This window comes from Zootoca vivipara, chromosome 7 (genome assembly GCF_965207765.1).
Source record: "Zootoca vivipara chromosome 7, rZooViv2.hap1.1, whole genome shotgun sequence".
Taxonomy (NCBI): domain Eukaryota; kingdom Metazoa; phylum Chordata; class Lepidosauria; order Squamata; family Lacertidae; genus Zootoca; species Zootoca vivipara.
Window position 1 is genome coordinate 75016422 of NC_142590.1, and position 24604 is coordinate 75041025.

At 46.4% G+C, this 24604-nt stretch overlaps 1 protein-coding gene and 1 gene segment (V, D, J or C); both read right to left on the reverse strand.

Moving 5' to 3' along the window:
* Positions 1-239: 239 nt before the first annotated feature.
* Positions 240-12566, reverse strand: LOC118089505 (immunoglobulin heavy constant gamma 4-like). The segment is given in 7 exon segments: positions 240-2162; positions 3784-4098; positions 4375-4683; positions 5807-6172; positions 8289-8618; positions 9513-9857; positions 11063-12566. Coding segments are annotated over 7 exon segments (1710 nt in total).
* A 3334-nt stretch (positions 12567-15900) lies between these two features.
* Positions 15901-19612, reverse strand: TP53RK (TP53 regulating kinase). The gene is made up of 2 exons (XM_035124329.3): positions 19328-19612; positions 15901-16462 (listed from the first exon to the last, which is right to left on the reverse strand). Exons 1-2 carry the CDS (start codon positions 19581-19583, stop codon positions 15981-15983), a joined length of 738 nt encoding a protein of 245 aa, XP_034980220.2. The 5' UTR covers positions 19584-19612; the 3' UTR covers positions 15901-15980.
* Positions 19613-24604: the final 4992 nt, after the last annotated feature.

Sequence of the window (24604 nt, forward strand, 5' to 3'; positions counted from 1 at the left end):
AATTTTTTAAAAAAAAGGAAAATGTGAATTATTTTTCCTTGTGGGGGGTGGGGGTGGAGGCACATCAGAGGTATTTAAATTATGATACTAATATTGATAGGGATTTTCACATCATAAAACTAGTATCTAATTCTTTCTCTTCCTCTTTTAGGGCATGTAAATAATCCCTTTCACAACAAACATATTTCTGCATGGAAATTTCCATTTGGAATGCCAGTTTTAAAAACAAAAGAAAAAGCCTTCACCACTATGTTTTTATTAATATTATTATGACAAGATCAGCACAGTTGAGACAGCAAATCCTGCTTCCAAAATACACACACTTCAAACCAGCAACCTCAACACACATCCCTCACTCCCTACTGCTTTCGCCATTCCGATCTTGCTCATAAATATATTTCTTCCTGCAACAGCTTTATTGTCATTCCTTACAAGGCTGACTTGTAATCAGCTGATTGACAGCTGAAGTCACTGGAATCTTTAGTTGGCCCATTATAAAAGCAGACCTATCTCTCAGCACGGCTGGGACCTTCAGTGCAGAATGGGCAAATATCCTTTTAGAGGTAGGGCTCTATATCTTCAATAACTGCATCGAGGCGAGAATTTTAGCATTTGCACCTTGACATATTACTCACGGCTGCAAGTGTCTGAGAAATGTCACCTGCTAAAACCCCATTCTTTATGGAACCACAAATGGAAGAGGAAAGTAACAGCATTGAAGGAATTGTTAAAGTTAGATGAGTTGTCTTATCTCAGTCAGTAGATCTTTGCCACGACTTACTACCTAACAACATGTTCCTAACCATGTCTACTTAGAAGTAAATCCTATTAATTCAAGGGGGCTTACTCCCAGGCCAGTGGGGTTAGGGTTGCAAGTCTTGAGTCCTTTTGAAAGAGGATAACTAGGCACTGAACTTGGGATCAAAGATTAAGGACATAAGAAAAGCTCTGCTGGATCAGGCCAATGGCCCATCTGGTCCAGCCTCCTGTTTTCACTGTGGCCAACCCAATGTCTACAAGAAGCCCACAAGCAGAAGCTGCTTCCCAGCAAATGGTGTTCAGAACTATATTGCTTCCTGGGGTTGTGAGAATGGGCAGCAAGGCATTTTAGGGGCTGAAACTTAATTTTTGCAAATTTCTTCAGTGAGGGATCTTTTAAAAAAAACATTTTTGGGCGTGAGGAATTCAAATCTGCAGTTGTTTTTTCTGACTGGACAACATTTAGCTTTGTAAGTCTACGTTTGATGAAAAAGTACATAAGCTGCTTTGAGAAACCCAAAGGATTTTGATTTTGCCTCCTGAAAATGTCAGGTAATATGCTAAGTAGTCTCTCCTGTATTGCTCTCTACAGCTACAATAGGCACTGTAACTCTTCGATGGTTTGACTCCCAATGGGACACTCTTCCAGACAAATAAAAATGTATAATATAACTGGAAGTACTTGGCAATCCTTTTTTAATAATTTCTATGCAATTTGACACACACAAAATGTCCTACATTCAAAACTAAATTATATTAATTTAACCAAAATATCTTTTGCATTCCCAAGTCATGTTACAACTTTTTAGCAACCCTCGTTTTTTGAAAAATTCAACACACCCTAATGGACAGGCACTACCACTGAGCTAACAGGACACTCTCTTATGTTCTCGGGGAAATATTTTTCTGATAATTTCTAAAAGGCTGTTTGCTAGTTATCTTGGCCATGAACTATCTTGTGGGGTTGTTTTTTTCTCTTGCAAAGAGAAATGTGGTACATAATAAAAAAATTAAAGGTGATGATGATGATGATGATAAATTTATTTATGCCCTGCCCACCCCAGCCAAGACTGGGTTCAGGGCAGCTAACACCGGATATAAAACAATTGATAAAAATACAGCTTAGGAACAAAATTAAATACAACATTAAAATGCAGCCTTCACATGTAATAAACTAAACCACAAATATCTGGAATTATCTGGCCAAAATATAAATTCAGAACGCCCAACAGTTGGAGATGGTGAAAAGCGACATCTGGTGGTTGCAGACAGCATATTATTTCCTTTTTCTGCTTTTATCCTTCTGTTCATGCCTTGAAATCCAGTCCACTCATAGTTTCTTTGTTAATCTCCCTTTGGTTTGCTTCGGTGCAGTTTTCCCTTTTTCATGAAAACGGTTCAACCTTCATCCAATAAAGAAAGCAAATGGAATTACACTATTCTAGCATACAATTAAGGTTGCCGGATTCTGAACCAACTAATGTAGATTGCTTATCAGCAGTTTGATTAGCCCACCCAATAGTAATGAATGATTCTCTCCATGCTTGAAAAACATTACCTGCTGGCTTTGCTTTCTTTTTTTCCAATCATGCTTTCTGTTAATAGCACAAGAGCAAGCCAGTTGGCAATTCAACATCCAATAAATTAGCATCAAGGGGTCTTTAGCCACCATCTCTTAAAACATTGCTTCCCTCCTAAACCTTGTGTCTGTTGACCCAAATTATATTCAAAGGACATTGCCACTATTCACATCTCGACATTTAACAAAATGTGGGAGATTTGCAGTCAAATCTAACAATGCTACTTAGTATGTGAAAGGGTTAAAAAACAGAACCGTGTAATGAAACTTTGACTGGATTTTCCAACTTTAGGCTACAAAGAGCTGCCCTGACCAAAAAAAACCCACCCCAAACTTTGCCCATCCCTGCACACAGAAAACTAATATTTCAGGGAGCAGGTTCTACCTTAACCTTCTTCCCGACTTTGTTATTTTTCTACATGCAAAGTTACTTTGATGATGTTTACAACATGCTTGCAGCGTGGAAAATGCTTAACATTTGGTTTTCCTGATAATAGAAATTGGCACTAAACCGACCTTTCACTACTCACTGGCACTGAGTTTGCTTTGTCAACCAAGAACTAAAATAAAACTGCATCATTCCCCATTAGGATTGAACTTGTGAGTACATACGGGTAACTAGCGGCCTTTTTCCTTCACCCATAAACTTTTAAAAGGGAAACATTTTGGAGTCTTCTCCTCAAATGTTTCTTTTCCAAGGATGTAGAAAGTACTAATTCCCTACAAGGGGCTGCTTGATATTGAAGTGGAGCTTAAGAAAAATGCATGGGGAAAAAAACTCAGATTTCCTCAGCTGAAACTTCTGCAAGTTTGTCACCAAGCCCAAGTATCTATGAATGCTTCGCAGTGCAAGCCCCCACATGCCTACTCAGAAGTAGGCCCCAATGAGGGCAATGGGACTTACTCTCAACCAAGTAAGTGCATCTAGAACGAAGTGGTTAGCATTAGCAATGCAGAAATAGAGGGTGGATGAAAATAATTGCATAATACCTCTCCTGCCAGCAACTACAAATCAACCATAGGAACAAATCTAGTAAGCATCTGCTAAGAAAAGTGGGGGTTTTGTGGTGGGGTCCCTGCCTAATCCCTCAAAAACTGCACCTGGCTACTTGCAGGGAGCAGCCAAAGGCTACATTGTAATAGCTTCGCAATAATATTAATAATTAGAAGTGAACATCTTCAAAGCCCTCTGTAAGCAAAATTTAATCCCTCTGCCACCCTATGGGGTATTTTTACAGATGACGACCTCAGGCCAACAGCCAAAGCACGCTGCCTTTCATCTTGCGGGGAGAGGATGTTGGAATTGCAGGTCGGCTCTCATTTCAGCTCCTACCTCGCGACTTTCTATTCACATCGCTTCCCCAAAGCTCTCTTCCAGACTCCCTCTGTGCGTTATTCCGGCTTCCTTGATGTTTGTTCAAGGATCTTATCAACTCAGGACTCACCAGGCATCTGCAAAATGTATGCTCTTTCGACACATCCACTCAGTGCGTCGTGTTCCACCTTGCACGTAAACACAGTTTTCCCCGCCCCCTGCGCAGGTGTCACTCTCAGAAGGCTCCACATGGAGTGCAAGCCATTGGCGCCAACTACGGAGACTGAGTGGCAGATTCCCACATGCAGCGGCTTCCAATCTTGGAACCAATTCACCCTGATCACGCTAGGGGAGAAGTTATTGATTCGGCAGCTTAGCCTCAGCTCCTCTCCTGCAACAGGAACTGGAGGGTCTGGAGTGATCCAGAGGACTTCTGGGGGGGTTCCTGTAGGGACATGAAATAACAAAGTGAGTTGCTCCCCTTAAGATATAGTGGCAAGCGATGCACCTTGTTCTGCCAAGGCCATTTGGGAGGAAGAGATGTGATGCATCTCAGTTAAAATTGCTGTTTGGTTGGTTGGTTTTAATTAAATGTAACTTTCTAGTCCTCGTTGCTGTAGAAAAAAATGTTGAAAGCGTGTGTCCCTAGAATATATGCATTCAGGCCAAAGGCAATCATAAATGAGAAATCAAATCTGTTCCAACCACAGAGGCATCGTACCTTGCAAATTTATTTCATAGGAGAGTTCTTCGACATTTCCAAAGCTGCTGTGCTTGATCCGACAGGTATAAATTGCTCCTTCCTCATCTCTGGTCAGGATAAACTCAGTCTGGCTCCATATACTGTAAAAATCACTTTCACAAGGGAAAGGCCCAAACTGTGTCACTTCTTCAATTGGCTGCCCATTTCGAAACCAATCCAGAGTGATGTCCTTTGGATAAAATTTCTCCACAACACAGATCAGAATAAGCTTATCCCCCTGTATGGGAACCTGGGGTGAGCTGAAGATGTAATGACTTGCTGGTCGAGCTGCGAAGTAGAGATCAAAAGTCTGTGTGTGTTTGTGTGTGTGTGGAGGGGAAAGATATTCCATACACAGCTTTCAGACATTACACTAGCTCTACGGGAAAAGTGGCAGAACAAAATAACCACTGCGGGCTTCTCTTGTTTTTGTGGTGAATGATGTGCCTTGCCTCTATGGTTCCAAGTCAACTTCAGGTAACACAATCTGAGGCTGTGCAAATTTTACCACTTGCTCCACCTCCAGCTCAGTCCCACTGCTGGCATTTGAAGCCAAGTACACATGATGTTACCTGAACTCTGTAGGTATATGATGGCTTTCTGATTGTTGTATTTTCCCCTCAAACCAGCCTCCACCCAACTCGAAAATGGAAGTTGTGGTTGTGCATGGGCAGATGACAGCTTCAGAGAATTGAAGTTTGGTTTGGGGGGGGGGACAAATCAGGTAATGGCCATTGGATTAAGACATCCCTGCTCCCTCTCTGGTCTGAAAGGATGTAACTTGAAACCCAGCAGGAGGAAACAATCTTGCTGAATTTCAAGTCACTAAGCTGGACTATATAGAAGGCTGATTGCCAAAGAATTGATGCCTTTGAATTATGGTGCTGGAGGAGACTCCTGAGAGTCCCATGGACTGCAAGAAGATCAAACCTATCCATTCTTAAGGAAATCAGCCCTGAGTGCTCACTGGAAGGACAGATCATGAAGCTGAGGCTCCAATACTTTGGCCACCTCATTCATGAGAAGAGAAGACTCCCTGGAAAAGACCCTGATGTTGGGAAAGATGGAGGGCACAAGGAGACAACAGAGGACGAGATGGCTGGACAGTGTTCTCGAAGCTACCAGCATGAGTCTGACCAAACTGCGGGAGGCAGTGGAAGACAGGAGTGCCTGGCGTGCTCTGGTCCATGGGGTCACGAAGAGTCGGAAACGACTAAACAACAACAACAATCAATAGGGAATTCAAAGCATGAGGTCAGTTGATTGACAGGCAGATATCCCCACCCACCTGTCAATTTTTGGAGATAAGGATGTGGCCAGCCTGGCAGAAGAGGCTTCCCCCCCCCCGCCCTGCACTATTGGAATACATAGCCTCTCTGCTGCTTCCTTTGAAAACTGCTATTAATCTTACCAGTAACATGAATAATTGTGGTCCTCCGTATTGGATTCTTGAGTGTGCTGTGCTGGATGTTGCATTCAAATTCCACCCTATCGTCCTTTATTGTAGGCATGTAGCTCAGGCAGGAGGAGATGCTGTAGAATCTGCCATTGGCTTCCAGAGGCTGCTTAGCCATACTGGTAACATCTTCTCCAGCCTCACAAAGGGCTGCATCTTCCTTTTCATGGTCTGCTGCCGACACCATCCTGTGTGGGTTTCTCCGGTACCATTTCACCTGGATTGTTTTGGGTCTAAATCCATTTATATTGCACATCAGCCTGATCTTTTCATTAATCGGGATCAGGTCAGGCTGGATGATTGAGGAGACCTGGGGCTCTGCTATAAAAAAAAGCAAAGGCAGTTAGGGTGCAATGCACTTAGCAAAAGGTCCCTTGAACATAGTGCAGCCGTCTTCCCAAGAAACCAGAGATAGGGAACTCTTGGCCCTCCAGATGTTGCAGGACTACAACTCCCATCATTCCCAGCCATTGGCCATGCTAGCTAGAGCCCAAGAACACCTAGAAAGCCACAGGTGCCCCATCTGTGCAGGAAACATAAAACACATTTCAATGTTAAATGAGAAACTGCTCTGCAGTTTCTCAATTCTCTGCAGTTTCTCAATTCTCTGCGGTGGAGGCCAAGGTTATCAATTACTACTAGCTACAATGGCTTTTTTGTAACTTCACTGGTAAAATCAGAGAATTGTATAGTTGGAAGAGGCCATGAGGGTCTCATCTAGTCCAACCCTCTGCAAGGCAGGAATCTTTCCCCCAATGTGGGTCTCGAACCCACGACCCTGGAATTAAGAGTCTCATGCTCTACCGACTGAGCTATCCATATCTAGAGACAGTGTGCCTTTGAATAACAGCTGATGGGAATCTCAGGTGGGAAGAGAGCTATTGCTTTCAGAGTTCCTATAGGTGCTTGGTTGGCCACTGTGCGAACAGGATGCTGGACTAGCTGGGCCTTGGTCCAATCCAGCTGAGCTCTTCTTGTGATCTTAGCACAAAATGGAGAGACCAGAGAGCCCCATGAAAAGTCAAGCCCCCTAGACATAGCAGTAGTAACTTAGTAGTAACTAGAATATTTTTATTAGGCAGCAAATAAATACATCAGATAAATAAGTAAAAACATGTGTTGGGAGCAGAAAGTTTCCATTTTTGGAAGAGACAAGGAATAGCGACAAATACATGTGCAATCTTTCATGGGTCATTTCATGCAGATCATGAACTGGGCTAAAATGAATGACTTCCACCCTGAAATGTTTTAGGATTCTTTAAAATTTACCTTTTGCAAGCCGTGCTTGATAAAAGATGGTTAAAAATATGCTGCATAAGCCTGTAACTATGATGCAAGAGGCGGCCACCCCGGCAATAAATTCTGTGTCCCGATGATAGGATTTTGGTACTAGAATACAAATGTATTTATTAAAACCAATAGCAGTTCTTTTTTTATTTTTTGACATATGCTTTGTCGCTTCTTTGGCTTTGGCCTCCAAGACTGTTTGCTGGGACTCCCCTGCTTGAAGATGATTTATTTTTTACTTAGCCTGACCTGTTGTTATCCCTGACAACAGAACGGTGGATTTAAATAAGTGTAATGGACTGTGGTCCTGAAGGATTTGCTTTTGGTACATGAATAAAAAGCCATTGTCTGGATTCAGGCCTAGAGCTTGAGGTCTCCTTGGACGAGGAGGAAAGGAAGCTGGACCTTCCAGCAGATCCACACTGCCAATGAGCCTGAGGATCTGGACATCTCTGTCCCAGGACTGAAGGTCCCCACACGACACAAGCTTCCTGAGTGGTGCAGGTGCCTCCAGATTCCCCACCCCTCCAATTATCGCAGGACCATAGAAGTAGAGGAGATGGTGAGCAGGGCAGGAACATCAGAGCCACCAGGAGAGTGTGTGGCTAGTTGCCTGTGAGGCTCCTTGGCATAGGTGACAACTTCCAGATTGAAAAATCCGGGATTGGCAGAGGTGTAGCGCCGAAAGTCGCACTGCGGCCATTTTGGAACTGGGCAGAGCAGCACCTGAAGTTGCTTCTACGCATGCTCTGCCCATTTCCAATATGGCAGCAGCGTCAGAAGTTGCTTCTGCGCATGTCCAGAGACTCCAGACATGCGCAGAAGGAGCCTCCCCGGGCCGGTAAGAATCCAGGGGATTTACGTTTTTTTTTTTAATCTGGACTGCCAGCAGAAAACGGCTGGAAAAACGGGGGTTTCCCGGGGAATACGGGAAACTTGGCAGCTATGCTCCTTGGAGACCAGACCTCAACCCCCCACTCAGCTATGAAGTGCAGTAGTGGGCCAGTCTCTCTCTCTCTCTTTCAGCCTAACATACCTCACAGGGTTGTTGTGAGGATAAGGAGAACTATGTATGCCACCTTGAGCTCCTTGGAGGAAAGGTGGAATATAAATGTAACAAATGATAATAAACAGATTTGTGGACACTTACTTGTGACCAACAAAGTTGTATTTCTACGTAGCGGCTTTCCCAGGGACTCGTGCTGGACTTCACAGATATATAAGGAACCATTATCAGCCTCAGACACCATTTGGGTGACACGACTCAGCACAGCAAACAAACCATCACGGCCTCGAGAAGATGGCGCCCCTGTGCATATATCTGAGGATAGTGGTGTTTCGCGTACGCTGCCTTGTTTCCTGACCAGCCAAGAGATGTTAATTGCTTGGGGGTAGAAGTCATGAACATTGCAAGAAAATGTCTTCTCTCCTTCTGCAGCAGCTAGGAGACTTTGGGGCGGCAGCAGCACAGCAGGCTGAGCTAGGGTGGGAAAGCAGATTATTATCAGAGAGGAATATCACCCGTATCCACAACTGAGGAATACCTTCCACCTATCTGTTTAAATGGAATCTACTCCATGGAAGCTTTTGCTCTAATAAAATGTGTTACGCACTGTACATTTAAAGCAGTCTCCTACTACTTTAAACAGTCATGGCTTCTTCTCCCAAAGCATCTTTGGAAGCGTAGTTTGTTCAAGGTGCTGAGATTTGCTAGGAGACCCCTATTCCCCTCACAGAGCCACAATTTACAGAGTGGTTTAGCACCCACTGTATGGCCTCTACTGTTGCTTTCCTCCCCCCACCCCCAAGCTCTTCTCCTCTTCGTGTTCGTGCCAACAAGGATGGCAGTCACTCCTCCCCTCTTTACTTTTTGGTGCTGTTTCTTTCCCCCACCTCCCATTCCCTGATTTCCTTGCGGGGCGGGGTGAGGTTTGTCACAGCTTTAGAAGTACTTGTTCCTTCTACAGTATTAGCAATTTTTTGGGGGGGGGGTTGAGTGTCAATCCTTTCGCAATCAAAAGAGCATCCTTTGCACAAATGGGTGAAGGTTTTCAGAAGCACAATAGATATTTGGGGTTGGGGATTAGAAACTTAAGAAGGGAAGGAAGGCAGAAAACTCCCGAGACAGACCCATGAAGGCTTAGCCTGCTCAGTGGCACAAAATAATGTTGCGGGGGACAGTAAACCAGGAGAGGGAATGACATGGGCTGTCTAAGAAGAATGCGTGGCTAGCTATGTGGAACATTGAATAACAGCAGTGCAATGTTTTGTGGCAGGTGCCACATGGAAATAGCCCACTCTACTGGAGCACTTTATTGATCTCAAAGATTCTTCATTTTGTGTTGGACGGATAACTTCAAAAAGCAATTGGTACCTCTGACTTTAAGCTGGATCTTTCCATTTCCATACTGCGGAGTTACCAGCACAGTGCACGTGTAAATCCCTTCGTCCCTTAATGTCACATCCGACAAGGTGAGTGATGCAATGCCATGGGGTAGTAACTCAACATTCACTAAGAGCCCGTGCCGGTAACCTGCTGTGTGGTTCCCATCAAACAAAAACACTGCCCTCTCTTCTCCAGATACAGTCTTCACCGCCCATTTCAGAGCTACGTCTTCTTTTCTGACGCTCTCCTGAACTGTAAAGTTACAATGCAGCACAACTGGGTTGTGTACCAGGCCTATTACAGAAGAAGGACTAGTCTTCACCTCCAAAGCAGCTGGAAACAAAACAGAAGGGGTGGGTGGGTGTGAAGATACACACACACACACACACACACAGACGGGCGTAGCCAGGGGGCAGCTGCCCCCTTGACTAACTGACCCATTGGATCACAGGTAGCTTGGTTCTGACACACATACCCCAAACATAAAGCCAAACATGTTGCAAAGAGTACAAAATACAGTAATATAAAAATTAATCGATGACCAATAGACTCACTCTCTTTGGCCCCTACACACGCATACATAGCCACAGTCTGCATAGTTCTTTTTACTGAGAGTAAAATTTTAAATTACACAATACAGATGTTGTTGCTTCTACGCAATGGCAAGGTTTTAACAGTATCTTTTTTTTAATCAGTGTATGTAATACAAGGTCAGCAATATGCCAAGAATGTGTGTCACTTTTTTAACCACTGGCAAAACAAACTTTTTGTCAATTTCTCAGTTAACTTGATTTCCCAAGGCTTCTTGTGTTTTGTTTTGTTTTTAATTTAAATTATTTATTAAATTTGTATATTGCCTTTCATCAGAAGAGAACAGGGCAGTTTACAACAAAAAATGATAAAATAAGAACACAAAATACATACCCAGAAAACAAACAAGAACAAACCCTCCCCATATTTTTTTTTAACTATTTGACTATGTTTAAACCTTAGGTTTTCCAAAATCTTGCCACTGAGATTCCTGCCGCTATCAATAGATGGCCTACCAAGTTTGTATGTAAAATGTCCCAATTTCCCCCTGTAAAGAGATTTGATAGAGCCAGGTGTTGGGGGATTTCTCCCTCCCCCGGGCTGCTGAGATTTCTTTAAAAACCTCTTCCAAATGCCCTTTGTAAAAAGGTGGGGCTATCAAAGTAAAATACTAGAAGTTCGGGGGCGGGGGGGGGAGTAGGCTAATTTCTCATACACAAAATGATTGAAACCAAGATTTTGTTGGGGGGGTGGGTGGGAGGGGGAAGCCTAGTGCCTGTACATTTCGTCTCATATCTTAGGTTCTGCAAATGCTAGAAACTTAACTCTTTTTTAAAAAGAAGAGGAAGAGGTGGGAGAAGAGGAAGAAAGCTGGGAATTTGTGGGCTGTGGTTCATGTGAGGGCAATTGTCCCCACTCACCCCGCTTTGTCCCCTGCCCCATTCCTCTGACCCTGCTTCCAGTATACAAGCAGCGGCTCCACCAAGTAAAGGAGGAAGGGTCCCTACCTGCAGCCATAAGGTAGGAGAAGAAGAGTGGCAGTTCCATTGCAAGGTTAAGGAAACAAAACAGGTGGACTTTGCGCCACACCTTCAAAGGTTAAAAGTAGTACGCAAAGGAACGTTGCCAGGAGGTGCCTAAGACGCTTAGCCTCGCCCAGGAGAGGCTTTGCAAACAGCAGCTAATTGTCACGGCGCTTTTCCGCATTTCATTACCCCATGGACATTTCATTTCCCTATGAACTCAGCTTTTGCAATCCCCTGAACACCCCCCCCACGTGCATATATGGTAACATTTCATCCATCTCAGTAGACGGTAGTTCATGAACTACAGGGAGGTTGTCTGCTCTTGACGGGGTTACACTTCCCCTGAAGGAGCAGGTTCGTAGTTTGGGGTGGGGGTACTCTTGGATCCTTTGCTGTCGCTCGAGGCCCAGGTGGCCTCAGTGGCCCAGAGTGCCTTCTGTCAGCTTCGGCTAGTGGCCCAGCTATGCCCCTATCTGGACAGGGATAGCCTAATTGCTGTTGTCTATGCTCTGGACACGGGTGGCGCTGTGGCCTAAACCACTGAGCCTAGGGCTTTCCGATCAGAAGGTTGGCGGTTTGAATCCCCGTGACAGGGTGAACTCCCCTTGCTCAGTCCCAGCTCCTGCCCACCTAGCAGTTCGAAAGCATGTCAAAGTGCAAGTAGATAAATACCTTCCAGCGGGAAGGTAAATGGCGTTTCCGTGAGCTGCTCTGGTTCACCAGAAGCAGCTTTGTCATGCTGGCCACATGAACCGGAAAAACTGTCTGCGGAAGCGGACAAACACCAGCTCCCTTGGCCTGTAAAGCGAGATGAGTGCCGCAACCCCAGAGTCATCTGCGACTGGACTTAACAGTCAGGGGTCCCTTTACCTTTATGCTCTGGAAACCTCAAGGTTAGATTACTCCAATGAGTTATATGCAGGGCTGCCTCTGAAGACAGTTGGAAACTTCAGCTGGTGCAAAATTCAGCAGCCAGGTTGCTCACTGGAGCAAGACTGTTTGAGCCTATTACACTGATCCTGGTCCCACTGCACTGGCTGCCAATTAGTTTCCGAGCCCAATTCAAAGTGCTGGTTTTGACCTATAAAGCCTTAAACGGCTCAGGACCACAATACTTCAAGGATCTTCTGAGGCCCTCCTTCGTGTGCCTCCTCCTCGAGAGGTTCAGAGGGTGGAAACAGAAGAATGGGCCTTCTTTGCAGTGGCTCCCCGTCTGTGGAATGCTCTCCCCAGGGAAGTTCGCCTGCCGCCTTCATTCATGACCGTCTCAAGCATGTCGGGCGCCCTGGCGCCGTGGTGCGGAGATCGCTCTGGTGCTTCTGCCCTGCCCCGGCAGGTGGCCGGGCACGGCATGCAGCGCCCACCTGCCGGCCCGGTGCCCTGGTGCCCCGCGCCACCCAGCCTACCCCTAGAGCCGGGCCTGCCTTCATTATACACCTTTAGGCGCCAGGCAAAAACAATCCTTTTTAACCAGGTCGATCCAATTTACATCCTATGCCCTTTAAAAATGTGAGGGGGGTGGGCTATTGGCTTTTTTATTTTTATTAGGTATTTTGTGGTTGCATATATTGATTTTATTCTGTGAACCGCCCTGGGACCCCTTTATTCATTTCTAAATAAAGAAAAATGAAAAAGAAGAAGACGTAATGTAACGTGTTGCGAGATTGCATTAATATCGGGGCCAGAAATGAGTTTAAGGTGCCATTCCGAGACGTTCATTTATTTCGGAGCAACCCTAACTTGAATTCATCAGACATGCACATTTGATTATTTTGACTGGCTAGGCTGGAAGGGCGCTTGCTCGCTACCATCTGGGGAACTATTCAGACCAGGAAGCAGGGCGCCGATGGCGTGCTAAAACTATGCCCTGGCCGGTGGAACCCGGGACCCACAGCCGGGGAAGCGGGCACTTGGCCGGGAGCCGTTTTTCTCTCGCAAGTAAGTGAATACGCCTCGGACACGAGCAGCCCGGGGCGCTAGGACGCTTGCACGGGGAATAGCAGCGCACAGCCGCCTCGAACTCACCGCCCTCGCGGTTTGCTAGTTCTCAAGGCTTCGCGCGCTGCCGCTGTGCTATTTCGGAAGTTACTCCACGCCCTCTTCAGGGGAGCGTGAGGAATGCTTTGTCCTTTCTCTGCCCGAATGGCGTGACGCTACGCGAGCTCCGGTCGCGCGTCTCTCCATTGCGCTCGATTTTTCTGTTCCTAGTATGCCCGTGAGCGGGTCCAGCGACCCCTCTGCGTCACACCGCTGGGTTTGCTCTCAGGTAAGAGTGCTCAGGAATGCAAAGTTGAGGCTGCAGTCCTCTGAGCACTTGCCCCTGTGCATTAACTCGGTGGGATTTACTTCCAAGTAGATATGCAGCCGCCACTCTCCAAACTGCACGGTAGGACCGAGGGGGTCGATGCATCTTCATTTTAAAGTTGTTGCAGATAGATGGGGGGGGGGGGTGAAAGCAGCATATTGTTTAGTTTCTGCTAGTCAAACCAAAAGGAAGCACTTAAGAAACATGTTTGCTTAAGTCTAGAAAAATTGAAACAGAAACATGATTTTTTTTTTGTGAATCACCCCGAGATCTATGAATGAAGGGTGCTATACAAATTTAATAAATAAAATAAAAACGTTGGCAAATTCTGTAACCTCCGCTTAGAGCTGTTTAATGAGAGGGAACCATACAGCTCGCTCCTATGCACATTGACAAAGACTCACTGCATTCGATAATTACAGTACTTCCAAGCAAATGTACATATGGAGCCATCAGTGTAATCTTGAGGTGTAAGTCCCACTGAGTTCAATGGTGCTTCCTTCCCAGATAATATGATAGAATGCAGTCTTCATCACATTTACATTGATAGGTAGTACCGTACATGTGAGATGCTTCCAGCCTCTGCCAGCACTTCTGCCAATGCCAACAGCAGACAGAAACATTTCTATCAGCTGCATCGTGTTGCCTCCAAAATACAGAGGCTGGGTTCTGTAATGCTTTTCTGAAATGTTTCAGTAGTTGGAACCCTAGCGGCTGATCAAAAAAGACAAATGGTATGTTGATACGCTTACCTACTTCTATTTTGCTCATTTGGGGCATTTTATTTCTTCCCTTTCTGATCTTAATATAGTGAAATATGAACATAATCACAATTTCATACAATCTAGCTGTCAAGCTAAGGCTAAGCGTACTTTGAATTGCAAGCTTTAACCCTCAACCTTCCACATAGCTACAGGCCACTCCTAAATACACCTACCTGTACTTGCACCTAGTGATTTACTCCATATGTATATGTATACATCTGCCTCAGATCTTTGATCAGATGCTCCTTTTCTTCATCAATCTGCTGCTTTGATGTCAGGTGCAGCCCGTGGGAGGAATTACTGAGGGAAGGAAGCTTTTCTACAGTGAACTCGGTTGTCCTGCTTGCTTCCCCCTCATTTTCTGCGAGTCCTGGAAGACCTGCTCCCTGCCTTGCAGACCATTTTCCACTAGCCTGGGAGGGTGGGGCCCTGGTTCACTCCAGCTACAAAAACTGAGACTGGAGCCCAGAGACTAACTCAGGTGTCTCCAAGTGCAGACCCAGGTCATTGAGCTTCCACAGCCACTGCCCACCATGAACCATCATTAGCAGGATTTGCAGCAATAACAGCAGATATGTTCTATACTTATGATAGTATTTTTTTCCTCTTGCTAATTATGCTACTGTAAGATTCAGGTAGGTAGCCATGTTGGTGCTACTGGCCAATTTATTTATGCTGCTTTAAGTGTGCATTTTATATTTGACTTCCTTTAGTAATGTTTTATTTTGAAATGTTTTTTTAAAATGTTTTTGTTAACTTTGCTGCATTAAGTGTGCGTTCTGTAGTTGACCTGTTTTGTAATCATTAATTTTGAAATCTTTAAAATATTTTAGTTTGCTTTTAATTATGCTGCTTTGAATGTAAACTTGACTTTCTTCTGTAACGTTTTGTTTGGGTTGCTTTATTTGATGTTTTAATGTAGGTTTTAAACCTCTTTGAGATTATATATATATATATGTATATGTATATGTATATAAATGAAATGAATAATTTGCTGGGGTTGCACCTGCCATCAAAGCAGGTTGTCTTCATCAAAGAGCATCCGCCATCAAAGCAAAAGATAGATAATATGAGAAACCACCATTTCACATCCCCCCTCTCTTTACTCTTAGTATACTTACTGTTCAATCCTAGCATTGCTGTCATATGGCACATTCCTCTACATGTTTACTTGTACATAGCTGCCAAGTTATCCCTTTTTTTAAGGGATTTTCCATTATGCTGAATAGGCTTCCTCGCGAGAAAAGGGAAAACTTGGCAGCTATGACTTGTAAGCAATGCCCAGTGGACTCAATGAGGCTTACACTCACATGTGTAGACAGGGTTGCAACACAACAGCCTACTCCTATACAGTGAATCTGACTAAACTCATTGACTGCAGCAGGCTTAAAAGTGCCAAACTGAATCTGGCTGCTACAGATACTTCCTTTAAAGGTAATTTACATTTGGCACAAGAGGCTGTGATGGAAACTGTGAGATGAACAAGGAGTCTGACCATCTTGCACTGGCCTAAACTGGGAGGACTACATAACTGGACTACATAAACCCAACCTAAGAAATAATGTCTGGCATTTATTTCATTTTCATATTCTTTTTCAATACAAATTTTTTCAGTTGCCGGTATGGAACTGTTTGCTTCAAGAAAATACTGTAAGCAGATGCAAGTGGAATTGTAGAGTGCTCTACCAACCTCAAAATACTGTCATCAAGTCCCAAAACCCCAACATAGTTGCTGTATAAATACAAAGCAATGAAAAAGGCTAAAATTTATTTCATAATGTAACATAACTGAAGATATTTAAATACTCTTTGCAGTGCACACTGTTTTCTTTTATCCAACCATGGATCTCTTTCTTCCTCTGAGCCGCACTTCATCCAGTTTTTTAATCACTGGAGCCGATTTTTTAGATACAGCCGAGTACTTCTTCAAGAGTGCTTTGAACAGAGCCTCTGTGTTCGGGTGGGTGCTCAGAAAGGCTTTTTCCAAGACATACAAATCAACACCCTTGTCCTCAGGTAGGGCAGAAATAAAACTCAGTCCAAAATCTATTAACACCAGCTCCATCTTTTTTGCTGGTGGTGGTCTGAGCAGCATGTTAGAAGTTGTGAGATCCCCGTGCACAATATCTTCATCATGCATATGTGCCAGAATCTCACCAATCTTCTCTGCTAGCAAAATAAGGTTGCTGGAATCATTTCTAGATTGCTGTTCAGACATAATATAGTCCCGCACTGTAGTTGATCCCACAATATCTTCAAGATATATACAATTTGAAACATAGTCCACAAAGTATACAACAGGTGCAGAGATCCCTAAAATAGAAGACAACCAAAAACAAAAAATTATACATCATAATTAGCCTCAAATACAGACAAGTCTTCAGAGCAAGTAAAGCTTTTTTGCAGTGAATACACTACGCATCTTAAACTTATTTTCTGTCACAGAATCCAAGGGATCTAGGAAGAGGGCGGTGTGTAGTGGGGGAAAGGAGCTAAGAGTGTGCAGCACATGTGAGAGGCTTTAAAACGAATGGAGCCACCACTCCATTAACAACAACACAGTTCTCTCACCCTAGCTATGCACACTTCTGTCATTTCAGATTCTGAACTTCCCCAACAGACCTAGCAAAACTTTGAAGATTAAAACACAGCTTTTAGAAAATGGTAACAGGAACTTTCCTTGTACATTCCTAGTCCAAGACCGCAGTACTCCCTGCAACATTGGTTTTCAACTAGTGGGTCAGGACCAACAGCAGCCGTACCACCGCCATGCAAATATATGGCAAAAAAGAGGGTCTATAATGTGTGTTGGGTTAAAGGTGGGTCCAGGGCCCAACATGTGAATGAGTACTGCCCTAACAAAGATGCGGGTGGAGCTGTGGGTTAAACCACAGAGCCTAGGGCTTGCCGATCAGAAGGTCCGCAGTTCGAATCCCCGCGACGGGGTGAGCTCCCGTTGCTCAGTCCCAGCTCCTGCCAACCTGGCAGTTCGAAAGCACGTCCAAGTGCAAGTAGACAAATAGGTACCGCTACAGTGGGAAGGTAAGCAGCATTTCCGTGTGCTGCTCTGGTTCGCCAGAAGCGGTTTAGTCATGCTGGCCACATGACCTAGAAGCTATACGCCGGCTCCCTCGGCCAATAACGTGAGATGAGCGCTGCAACCCCAGAGTCATTCACAACTGGACCTACCGTGTTTCCCCCTTTTTAAGACGTAGTCATAAAGTAAGCCAGGGCAGCAATTTTAAGCATTTGAGAAATGTAAGACATACCCTGAAAATAAGACATGCCTGCCAGCTCGGGGCCTGGAACCGGCTACTGCAGCACGGAGCACCCAGGCACCGGCGAAGCAAGGAAGCAGAGCGGGGAGGTGCAGATCAGCTGTAGCACGGGAATCAGCTGTTCCTGGCTCAGCTGTAGCGCGCGCCTAGGAGGAACTTCAGCGCTGAGGTTTGAAGTGATTTCACCCGGAACCGGCTGCTGCAGCGCAGAGCACTCAGCAGCGCGGATGGAGCGCCCAGCAGCTCCGGGCGGCGGGGCAGCAGGCCTCCTTGGCAGGGCCAGGAAGAGACGAGGCCGCTGGCTCGGGTGCTCCTGACCCCAGCCGCTTCGGTTTTCGTGGATTCAGTGCGGCAACAACGCCGGCGGCGGCAGCAGCAGGAGGAAGCAGCCTGTCAGGTCGGCGCCCAGCAGCGCTGCACAGAGCGCCCCGAGCGTTGCTCCTGGAGGCTCAGGGCGCTCCGCGAGCCCCTGAGGCGGCTGCCGGCTCCCGCTCCGCCCCGCAGAGTCCCAAGTCAATGGGCCCTGACTAGAAACAACAGGAGCGCTGGCTCCCTGCTTCGGCCAAAAGGCTTGGTCTCGCCACCACCTCCTTCTCTGGCCATGCCGCGAGCGCAAGAGCGATCGGCCGACAGATCCACTAATGGTTCGCTCTTGTGTCCCTCCCCACTTGCCGTCCCGTTTCGGGTTGCCAAGGCAACTAACAACAAACGCCGTGCTTTTCTCTTGGTTCTCTCAGGCGACTTGAGGAAAAGGGGCGAGAAGTGGGGTTTTGTTATCGCTCCCGCCGCTTCCTCTCCCGCTCCTCATAGTCAAATAGGCTTCTGGGCTTCGCTGCCACCGCCGAGTGCACAAGCGGCTTGCCCCCTTTGCCATTTTAAAAATGTGTTTCCTTTCAGTTACCCTTGCGCCTTGCTTTGTTGCTTACGGTTGAAAACGCCACGTGGCTCGGGGCTGCTGGGCGCCGACCTGGCAGGCCGCCTCCTCCTCCTCCCGGAGGTGCCCAACAGCGCTGCGCAGAGCGCCCCGAGCCTCCGGGAGCCAGCAGCAGCAATGCAGCAGGAGGAGGCAGGTGCCCAGAACCATGTGGTACTTATGGTAATAAACATTTTTAGACACCCCCCGAAAATAAGCCATAGGCTTATTTTCTTGAGTAAAATTAATATAAGACGGTGTCTTAAAATGTGGGAAACACGGTAATGGTCAGGGGTCCCTTTACCTTTACCTCAAGTTCAAGACATGAGTAATATTTTTTTTAAAAAAAATTAATGCATCTTTAAAACCGTTTCTCCTTTTTTGTCATCCATTGGATGCTTCCTGTTTCTCATGTGTGCCAAATCAAGAGTTTGGGCTACCTGTGAGTGGTCTGGAACAAGTGTACAGTAAAGGGTGCGTTTCACTGAACTACAACTCTCACACCACCACCCCCATACAAAAATAGGGAACAGAGAATGGTGACTTTTAAAAAAAAATAAGCCCACGGGGGGGGGGGATCTGTTAATCTTGGGGGTGGGGTATTCTTTCCCCTTCCCCAACACTACCAGGGCACTTTTTAGATCTACCGAGCAGACTTAAATATATTTATATCCTCCAACGAAAGTGAGCAGCCTTACGAACTTTGGAAGGGACGAAAACAACGGCGACCCTGTCTGCTGGGGCGCCTGTCCAAAACACCTGTGGCTTAGCTCACCGCCTTCAGCTTCCTTGCCTATAGCAGGGGGGCGGGATTAGTTTCGGTCAGTAAAAACGTACGACTGGAATCGAGCTGCGTGCCTGCTTTGCTTGCAATTCCCAACCGCGCACTCTTTGCAAAGATGTGGGCCGGTCATGCAATTTAAAGGACCCGGGATCCCAGCCCGCGCGCCCTCTCTCCCCGTGCAGTCCAGCCTCGAGGAGTCTCACCTGCCCGCCGACAGCGCAGCAGCGAGCGGGCCTCCTGCGCCGTCCGCCTGCGGCTCAGACGCTCCTCCAACAGCGGGTGTCGGTAACGCTTCTGGAAGCGGTGCTTCGCCACAGTTGGCCGGCCTAGGAAGAGGCCCCGGTAGACCCGGGCTTCGGCTCCCTGCTGGATCATCTGCAGCCCCGCCATGGGCGGAACAGCCGCTGCCTCGGGCTCGGCACCGGCCGCGCTCCTCTCAGCGAGCGCCGCCGCCATCATGGACGCCAACAGCCGCTCTCTTTACCTCCAAGGTGGAATGCGCGTGCGCCGTTCCTCGAGACTTCTTGCGTACGGCGCAGGATCGGCGAGTTGGGCCGGCGGAAACAGCCGAGTCCGGAATCTGCACTTGCCGGAAACAGTCGAGCCTGGAATCTGAACCTAGCAGACTTTGCAGTCCGTTTGCTTCACTGCATGTGTATCCCTCAGTGGGACTTCTGGGCAAGCATACTTTGGATCAGCCTTACACCGAGTCTGACCATTAGTCTGACCATCTATCTATAAAGGCATGCCATACTAAATAAAAAAATCTCCTTGTTTATCTATGTCTCTAATTTAGACGAGGGGAATGAGAAGCGGTTTTCTTCCACTCAAATTAGCGGAGCTGGGGGAATATCTATTATTACCTGACCCGGTAGTTCCAGCCAACATTTCCTCCAAGCAAAGTGGCTCATTACAATTTCTTAACCATGAAAATAACGGATTCAGTATACTGACGTGAGGGTATGGCACCCTCTGCAGACCAGTTTCTGAATTAAGAGTGCTTCCGAGAACAGGAGAAGTGTAATTTGCAAACGGGTTTGCTGAGATATGGGAAATGGGTTGTTGTTGGTAACGGGATTTTTGTTTGTTTGTTTGTTTTTACTTTTCTGAAAAGGATAAATCTGTATTAAATGGAGAAAAACCTGGACTGATATTTTGATGGCCGAGAGATCTAGATCATGATGGAAGGATCGTGGAGGTAAAGGTAAAGAGACTCCTGACCATTAGTTCCATTAGTGACCGACTCTGGGATTGCGGCGCTCATCTCGCTATTGGCCGAGGGAGCCAGTGTACAGCTTGCGGGTCATGTGGCCAGCATGACTAAGCTGCTTCTGGCGAACCAGAGCAGCACATGGAAACACCGTTTACCTTCCCGCCAGAGCGGTACCTATTTATCTACTTGCACTTTGACGTGCTTTCGAACTGCTAGGTTGGCAGGAGCTGGGACCAAGCAACGGGAGCTTACCCCGTCGCGGGGATTTGGACAGCCGACCTTCTGATCAGCAAGCCCTAGGCTCTGTGGTTTAACCCACAGCACCACCTGGGTGCCACAGCACCACCTTATTTAGCTAAATCACGAGTGCTCCGGAGCTTTCTAAAACAGTAGCTAAGGGAACATCACAAATTGAATTGGGACATTGTTATAAGAGTCTATATTATTCGCCTGATGACAGATTCTGCATGGAACTGTATCTGCGAAGAACTGTGGAAAATGAACAGATCCTTTGACAATTCTGACTTTGCACACGACGTGCTTACTGTTTCCTCTGGTGCACAATTTACATGATTTTTATAAATTTCAGACTGACACCCCTGTGGTCATGGGTGTAGACAGGGGGGGGCAGGAGGGGGCAGCTGCCCCCCCTAGAAGCAAAAAATTATTGTATTTTACAGACCATAACCAATACTTTGCCCCTCCAAAAACTGAAGTGGAAAGGGCTTTGCTTTAGCAAGAGCAGCTCTCCACTTGCTGGGGGCGGGAACACAGCTGTAACAAAAACACATCAAATAAATAAAGCAAAGTGGCTACCAGTACTTAAGCAGTTAAGACAATGGAGCAGAATATCCCTTCAGGCAAGGTCCACCCTATTGTTATTCAGTGGGAGTTGTTAATGGGCATTCAGGGATCTCATTAACAGTTCTATTGGCGATTTAATGAGGGTGCAGAGGATTCAATTTGACTAAGGTGGCCCTGCAAGGCTAAAAGGAAGTGAATAAGAAGGGGGGGGGCTGTAGCTTTGATAGACACAGTGATGTTTATAAAAAGCATTGGTGTTCCAGTCTGCCCCTCCTCCTGCATCTGTATACTGTAAATCAGGGGTGGCCACCTCCCAAGAGACTCTGATCTACTCACAGAGTTAAAAACTGGGAGTGATCTACCCCCTTTTGGGGGGTTCAGGTCAAAGCTGTTGAGTTTTTTTAAGGAAGGGAAGCCCTGTTTTGGGGGGTTTAGGTCAAACTTGTTGAGCTTCTTTTAGGAGGGAGGGAGGCCCATTTTTGTTTAGGGCTTCAGGTCATAGTTCAGCTTTTTTTAGGGAGGAGGAAAAATTTGGGTGAGCTTTTTTAGGGGTGCCAGTGATCTAGCAGTGATCTACCACAGACATCCAGTGATCTACTGGTAGATCACAATCTACCTGTTGGACGTGCCTGCTGTAAATCAAGCAGAGAGAAAGCTGCTTACAAGGCTCCTGCATAGGTGTACCGGTATCTTCCTCTTGCTGCAGAGTTCTAGCATCACAGCGTCACCCAGAGGCACCCACAAATGTGAGTTATCCCTCTCTCTATTTCTTCCTTCCTTTCCTCCCTCTTCCATCCTCAATAAAATACTGGGGGAGGGGCAGATAAGCCCCACATAGAAAGCCCATCAACATGACTCTTTAAAATACAGTATTTACCAGTAATTTCTTTTGGGGGGGAGGCACCTAGGCCTCTAGGAGTTGGCTGCTATGCCTAGGACAATTCAAGAAAGCAGAATCATGCATATGCTATGGTAATATATCAATAGAATCATGGAATTGTAGTCGGAAGGGACCACAAGGGTCATCTAGTCCAACCCCCTGCAATGCAGGAATTTTTCCCCAATGTGGGGCTTGAACCCACAACATTGTTGAAATATTATGCTGATATGCAGCAACGCCTCGGAGCCATCGAGACTGCGGCCCTGTCTTGCCTCGCCCTCGCCCGCCCTGCCACCCCCTCTCCCCTGCCCGACCCTCCCATCCTCTTGCTGCAGAGTTCCAGCTTCACAGCATCACCCAGAGGCACCCACAAATATGAGGTATCCCTCTCTCTATTATTCCTTCCTTCCCTCCCTCTTCCATCCTTAATAAAATACTGGGGGGGGGGGGCAGATAAGCCCCACATAGAAAGCCCATCAAAATGGGGGGGTGACTCTTTCAAATATGGTATTTACCAGTAATTGGGGGGGGGGAGAGGCACCTAGGCCTCTAGGATTTGGCTGCTATGCCTAGGAGTAGGACAATTCAAGAAAGCAGAATGATGCATATGCTATGGTAATATATCAATGGAATCATAGAATTGTAGTCGGAAGGGACCACAAGGGTCATCTAGTCCAACCCCCTGCAATGCAGGATTTTCCCCCCAAGGTGGGGCTTGAACCCACAACATGGTTGAAATATTATGCTGATATGCAGCAACGCCTCGGAGCTGTCGTGACTGCGGCCGTGCCTTCCCTCGCCCTCACCCGCCCTGCCACCCCCTCTCCCCTGCCCGACCCTCCCGTCCTCTTGCTGCAGAGTTCCAGCTTCACAGCGTCACCCAGAGGCACCCACAAATATGAGTTATCCCTCTCTCTATTTCTTCCTTCCTTCCCTCCCTCTTCCATTCTTAATAAAATACGGGGGGGGGGCAGATAAGCCCCACATAGAAAGCCCATCAACATGGGGGGGATGACTCTTTCACATATGGTATTTACTAGTAATTGGGGGGGGGAGGCACCTAGGCCTCTAGGAGTTGGCTGCTATGCCTAGGAGTAGGACAATTCAAGAAAGCAGAATGATGCATATGCTATGGTAATATATCAATAGAATCATAGAATTGTAGTCGGAAGGGACCACAAGGGTCATCTAGTCCAACCCCCTGCAATGCAGGAATTTTTTCCTAAGGTGGGGCTTGAACCCACAACATGGTTGAAATATTATGCTGATATGCAGCAACGCCTCGGAGCTGTCGTGACTGCGGCCGTGCCTTGCCTTGTCCTCGCCCACCCTGTCACCCCCTCTTGCCTGCCCGACCCTCCCGTCCTCTCCAGCCAAGCAGGGTAGCCGCTGCCGTTGCCAGCCCCAGAAGCACAAGGTGGCCGCTGCCGCCGCTGCTGCCACCACGATGTCGTTAGGCCAGCTGGCCCTGTAGCCCCGCCCACGTTCCCACTTTGTGGCCCCGCCCCTGAATGATCATGGCTTGCCCCCCCCCCCCCTAGTTTTGATCCTGGCTACGCCCTTGCCTGTGGTATAACAATGATTTGACCCTGAATTTTATCATTGCAAGGTACTACAATAACAACTCCTTAGTGGAAGAAAGCAGACCTGAAAATCAGTCCCATGCCTCTCTGTTTCTGTGCTGCCTCATTTATCAGTTTGTCATCCCAGCGACTCTAGGGAGGACACAATAGATTAAAACATTTATAAGAAGTAATTGAAAACAAGGTTATTAAAATCCAGTTGTGACAAATAAAGGAAACAGAATCATAGAGTTGGATGGGACCGTGAGGGTCATCTAGTCCAGCCCCCTGCAATGCAGGAATCTTTCACCCAACATGGGGCTCAAACCCACAACCCTGAGATTAAGAGTCTCATGCTCTACCAACTGAGCTATCCCTCAATTTTATATTTGTTTAAAGAATTGTAAGTTGCCCAATGCTGTGACTTCTAGACCCTTTGTCCTTTTGTTCCTCCTATACATGTATTGAAATGATTTTCACCTATTCTCTACCTTCCCTCAAAACTGAATCTAAGCTTTCCTGTCAAGAACCTCTGATGATAGTGGCATTGGTTCATTTCCTAAATAAGATTCACAAATCAAGCAGGTGTGCTAGGTATAGGGCTTCCAAGTAGGGTGATCAATTCGCCCTTATGCTTTTGTAGGGTCGCCAGCTGACCAACTCTTGTGCCTGTAACAAGGGCTGCACCTGTAAGAATAAGAAAATTCAGCTTTTTTGAAGCTTAAAGATAAACACAATAACTGGCTAATGCCTACTGTTAGAAGGAGAATGAAAGAGGCTGGCTGAAACCCTAATGATTTTGTTGATTTTGAAAGGTGGACTTTGATCATTTGAGGCCCATGGTTAGATAGGGTCATGATGTACAAAGGAGAATAGGGCTCTGGTGATTTTAAAAGCTGTGCAAAAGGAGGACTTGTGGGAGAGGGAGTCTGAAATACTGAGATGAAAAAAGCTGCACCACTCCAAAAATTCCCTGTTCTACACATATGGGAAAGCTACAAGGATCCTGTCCCTTGCCATT